Genomic DNA, 6,000 nt, shown 5'->3' on the forward strand with positions numbered 1-6,000 from the left:
ACAGCGGAATAAACCTCTAACTTATCCAGCATATGTTTTACGCTGTGGATGCCCTCTCAGCTGCAACCCATCACTGAGAAAATACTTAAATACTTTAATATTAAGTGCTAGGGTAACTTTTTTAAGGGTATGCAGATTTTTATCAAATTTTACTAAATCTTTTTTTTTTGGTCAACTTGTGGTGACTGTGTGCAACTCAGTATCATTATCAGTACTCTTGTCATTTTATACTTTGCAGTTTGATGGATAATGACGGTCACTATGAGCCATATTCTCATCACATATTCTAGGTCCTTTCAAAACTCATGCAAATACGTAAAAGCGGTTGTCAATCCAAACAATCCACTAACAATTCCTTCTCCAAATACCATGTAATGAAGCACACTTAATTATTTATAAAATCCTGAGGTCTCCTTAGCTGCATTTTCCCTTATGGCTTTGCTTTCCCATGGATTTCTATTGGGGGCATTCATCTAGTAGCCAGTAGTGTCCCAGAAGCAGAGCAGCTGGTAATTTTTTAAGAATGCCAAAATGCATGACCAAAAACTTGTCTGGTACATATGTAAGACAAATGGCACAAAGTTGTTTTTCATTCCCTAAATTCAAATATGTACCAAGGAAGTGGGAAGCAAGCAGATCTCTGAACTGCACAGAGATGTTAAAGAACAAGTGAGGATTTCTTTTTAAGGCTTCTTACTGTCATCTGTGGTTTGCTGTTTCACAAGCACTAAGCCACTCTAGAAAGTGATGGAATTATAATATCTGCCTACTTATGCAGGTCCCTCCTCTCTCCCGTGGTGATCTAGTTATACATAGAGGTGAAATATGTGAAGATATACAACCATGCCATGACTGTCTATGATTTTTTTTCAAGAAAGGGTTAAAAGCCTAGGCAAGTGAATTGGACTGAATGGAGCTATCTGCAGGATGTTGGCCCTCCAGGATACTGGTATGGTATATCACTTAAATTAAATCTGCACTTTATGCCTTTATTAATCATCACAGATTAAGAATTTACACTTTCAAGGCATTTAAAGATTTGTTCATTTAAAATTTACTTTTAAGGGTCATAAAGTGCTATGAGAAATACATGATGTCTTTAAATTGTTTATTCATTCATTCATTTTCTTTTCGGCTTAGTCCCTTTATTAATCTGGGGTCGCCACATCGGAATGAACCGCCAACTTATCCAACACGTTTTACACAGCGGATGCATATCTAGCTGCAACCCATCACTGGGAATCACCCATACACTCTCAATTACACACATACACTATATGGACAACTTTATCTTACCAAATTCACCTGTACCGCATGTCTTTGGACATATGTGGGAAACCAAAGCACCCAGAGGAAACCCACGCGAACACGGGGAGAACAAGAGACCTTCTTGCTGTGAGGTGACAGCACTACCTACTGTGTGACCGCGTCACCCTCTTAAACAGGACTGCTCAATCCTGTTCCTGGAGATCTACCTTCCTGCAAAACACAACTCTCACCCTGATCAAACACACCTGAACCAATTAATTAGGACATGAACAGCACTTAATAATTACAGGCAGGTGTGTTTGAAATGGGTAGCAACTGAAATCTACAGGAAGGTAGATCTCCAGGAACAGGATTGAGCACCCCTGCTCTTTATTTAAATTATGTTAATTGAATCATTTTAATATACACATTAATATATTACATAATTGTTGTTGCTTTTTGTTAGCATTTTCGTAGTATGAATTAAAGACACATTACCCATGTACAAATGACATAAAGAAATTTCCCTGAAGAAAAAAAAAAAAAAAGATTCTCTCAATTTATTTCATTTATATTTAATGCAGTTGTCATGGAGGACTTTATTTTGGTTTGTTGTGGTCGAGATGTACGTAATGCTTGGATGGCCCCCCCAAACCCCTTCCTGTTCCTCCTCCCCAATGAGAATGATCAGTGCATCTGAGAGAGAATGTTCTCTATCACTTGCTTTTACTTAATTAAATAAGTTGTGGGATGAATGGGCTGACAGATCTCTACTGGAGGTTGAAGGAAGGGGCTGGGGGAAGGGAGCTTTTATTATCCTGTACACTAAGAACAGGGACAATCCTCCTTGAGCAACCTGAGGTTAAATGAATTGCTCAAGGGACATAAATGGTAGTTGAGCTTGGAAGTGTCAGATTAATGGATGCTTTCAAATATTTGAACATAGTATAGTAACACAGATCTTTAACCACCCACAAGGTGTAAATTTCTACACTACCGGCCAAATCCTGTCTGCCTGTGGTTCTTTGGCATGCGCTCTGAAGAGCTGATGTTGTAGAAAGGCAATGAGGGGTGAAGTTCAAGTCCGACAGGAGTCATATCCAGCCTGACTCAACGTAAATTAAATGTACATAATTAGGACACTGGAGTGAATGTCTGCAATAGGATTGTTGTGATCCAGGATAGGATTTAAATTATTTTAAACGCACACATTCAACAAAAACAGCATTTCAAGTAAAGAATTTGACAAAAACAAACACAAACATCCACACTCACTGATCACCTTCCACAGTCTCCTTGCAATTTTTTTTACACATTTTTGAAGCACTGCCACAAAATAGTAAAAAAAAAAAACAAGCTGCCAATATAAAACTTTATAGAATATGCTATACTAATATGTAAACGAATATGCTAATATGTAAATTAAATGTTAGTTTCTTAAGAACTAAAGATGAGGTATGGCATGCACTAATCCAAAACTAACATGTTCATGTGTGAATAATGGCTACCTTAATTACTTGTTAGTACATGTTTGTTAATTACTTTATTAATTAACACTTTAGTTTAAGCTAAATGTTAGCAACAGGAAAACATGACCAGTTAATGTCTCTTTATGTCATGACTTTACTTGGAAGGACACATTATTATGAACTCATTCATTCTACCAATGAACTCTGTTTAATAGTAACATTTGGCTCTTAAAGTTTTGCTCACCAGATATCTCAACCCTTCACCAACATATAATCACTAAAACAACACTAAATGTACCAAGTGTTTGAATTAAAATTTAAGCAGTTGGAACAATATTTTAAGCTATGTTGGTCCTATTATAGCTTTTTCTAAATTTTTTTTAAATACCCTGATATACAATTTCTTAACTACTATACTGTCTTTTTAAAAACCATCTCACATGCATACTATCATAATAAACATTTATATATTCATGTTTAACAGCTTAAGAGTGTAGTTAAAAGTATGTTTTTATTGATTTTTGTTTTCCATTTCTTAAAAAAAAAATAATTTGGACATAATAGGTTAGTGTTGAGATTTAAAAAGAACAAAGGAAGTGTGACATTGAAAACTGCCCTCTGTGGACAAAAAGGTACACAGCTGAAATTAGCAAATGGTAATACCCTAGGGTACTTTCTTACATTCACTAGGAAGCTTTTGTTCATTATTATTTTTTTGTTATTTGGTACTAACTTGTGTTTTATTTAATTTATTACATTTAGTTTATATTTTATTACACAAACAATGAATATAAGAATATAAAATAAAAAATATCTTTCAATGCATAAAATCTTGATTTTGACCTTATTCTGTCCATTTCCAAATTATTTAAATAATAAGTAATCAATATTAATATTTAAATATGGTGTGGCAGCACATTGGTCCAGTGGTTAGGTGAATTTTATGAACTAAAACTAATTAACTTGGCTGTAGTGTATGAGTTTGTGTATAAATGTGAGAGTATATGGGTGTTTCGCAGTACTGGGTTGCGGCTGGAAGGGTATCTTCTGTGTAAAACATATGCCAGAATAGTTGTTGGTTCATTCTACTGTGGCGACCCCGATAAACAAGGGACTAAGCTAAATGAAAATGAATGAATGAACTAATGATTTAAATATGGTCTCACATTTTACCACTTTTAGCATAAAGAAGTATGATGGAAAGTTTGTCAGATCCAGGACAGCCAAACACCATAAACTTTCACCTTCACCACCAGTAACACTGACACTTTTATCTGAGATGTTTTTTTGTCTAATTAACTTATTTATGGTTTTGGATCATTTTCTAACCAAGCTGATGAGTTGCATCAAGTGTGTTTCATTAGGTAGACATTAAAAAATGTGTAATGATGGAGGTACTCTAGAAGCAGAGTGAGTAATCCAGTGATCTTAGTGTAAAGCTGGTTGGAAAGTTTGGGTTGAACAGGCAGTCAGTGGTCTGAAACCTTCTGGCATTTCTAATGTAATTTGTTAAATTATGTTGGACGTCTGTGACATACTTGAATATATTTATTGGGTGTACTATTTGTCTTTAAGGTACATAAATATGGTACTATTTGGTACTGTTTTTATGGTTAATGTGTTTTTATAAATTCACAACTTTGCATATTTTTCCAGTATTGCTAGTCATTGTGATTTGAGTTTATTGTTTAGCTGGCAATGGAAGGGATTGTGACTGGTAAAATGGTTTGCATATTGCCATTGGTTCGATGACTGAAATCTAAAAAGTAGCTAAAAAGGGGATCTTCAATGGGATAAGAGCAAAAAGTGATGTGTTGCTGTGATAGCTGATGGGGAAATTGGATGAGTAACACTGGGTTATGGTCTTGGCAGGAGCTGAGAGATGGGAACGTGTGCTGGGACAGATTGAAATTTGGGGGTGGGGTGGGTGGAACAAGAAAAAACAGTAGTTCTGCGGCAGAGGGGTTTTTTCTGCAGCACTGAGAAAATCACAGAGGCATGAAATGAGCAAAATAATGAAAACTTGACCCCGAGTCTGACCACTCTCATTAACTTCATAGTAAATATCTCATGCTAACATGTTAGCGGGCACCACCATGTTCTTGGGTTGGAACCCAATAAAATGAAAACATTCCATAATACTCTAATGCAAAACCAAACATTTTGATGCAAATGGGTCGCAATGTACCCACATAAATGCTTCTTTTCTGAAAATGGCAACCATTAACTCAGCATAAACCTAAAGGACTGCTTGCGGTTGTGTCCTTTTAATCTATGAAAGGCTGGAAATAACATATAAAATGGGGGAAGTGGGGGCACTGAAACTGTCAAGTTTTGCTGTCGCACCAGTAAAATTGGCTGTGTGATTCAACACTTGCCACTAGTAACACTTTTTTTTTTTATAAACAAGTGAAATTAAAGTGACTGTGCACAATGTGTACCAATTCATAAACACAACACTCAGGACACCCATTGAAACAGGACAAATCTTCATAAAGTATGAGAGGCTGAACATCTACCACAGGTAAATAAATGTGATAACAGCAATTGAGAAACAAAAAAGCAAAGCACATCTGATAGAACAGAGCGCTGCCTGGCAGCTCTCACAATCAGTTGTGAAAGGTGACCGCAGTCTGTGTGCATGTATTGAAGAGTCAGAGCAGAGTAGGTCAAACAAATGCAGCCTTACCTTATCCCTCCTCGCTGCTCTCAATGGAAAGAAACAAGAGAAGAGGAACTTCCCCCAGCTAATCACTGCTGCCAGACACCAGTTCAGCCGGGCCATTGTTGCCTGCTGTCAATCTTTTGCTTCCCTCAATTTTGTGGGTATTTTCCTGGTAAATCTTACAGCAGAGAGCCGAGGGAGGACAAATCCCTTTAGCTGCAGAGCAGGTAGCAAGAAATACCGTACTCTTGCTCACACGCACACGTTACCTTACTCAGTGGATGCTGCAGCATTCTGTCTGCCGAAGGAGGATGAGGAGGAAAGAGGGAGGGTGTGAGAGAAAAAAAGCAGAAAGAGAGAGGGAGGGAGAGAGTGAGAGAGGAACATGCAGTGGGAAAAACTAGAAATAGCAGAGAGGCAAGTTGCTTTTGATGAGAAGGAGGAAGAAAGGGAGAAAAGGTTTGAGAAGAAATTGAATGTGTGTGTGACGAGACTAAGCTTTGCAGGGGAAAAACATTCCAGTGATTAACAGGAAAAACAGGGCAGCACAATCTTAAAGGAGACGAAAATAGGATAGAAAGCATGATAAGATACAGAACAGAGAGAGGAGAACAGAAG

The 6,000-nt window shown here is 37.1% G+C and overlaps 1 protein-coding gene across 20 annotated transcripts in view; it reads right to left on the reverse strand.

Moving 5' to 3' along the window:
* The window catches only part of tns1a (tensin 1a), a 108,282-nt gene extending 102,600 nt beyond the window's left edge, over window positions 1–5,682 (reverse strand). For 19 of the 20 annotated variants that reach the window (XM_087256951.1, XM_087256954.1, XM_087256945.1 and 16 more), the window contains exon 1: window positions 5,407–5,682. In XM_087256951.1, coding sequence (XP_087113077.1) covers window positions 5,407–5,502 — 96 coding nt within the window. In that variant the 5' untranslated portion in view covers window positions 5,503–5,682. The remainder of the gene's footprint in view (window positions 1–5,406) is intronic. The other variant, XM_087256950.1, reaches the window with a different exon arrangement.
* Between the last annotated feature and the right edge of the window lie 318 nt (window positions 5,683–6,000).

This window comes from Danio rerio, chromosome 6 (assembly GCF_052040795.2).
Source record: "Danio rerio strain M-AB ecotype USA chromosome 6, GRCz13ab, whole genome shotgun sequence".
In the NCBI taxonomy this organism is placed as follows: Eukaryota; Metazoa; Chordata; class Actinopteri; order Cypriniformes; family Danionidae; genus Danio; species Danio rerio.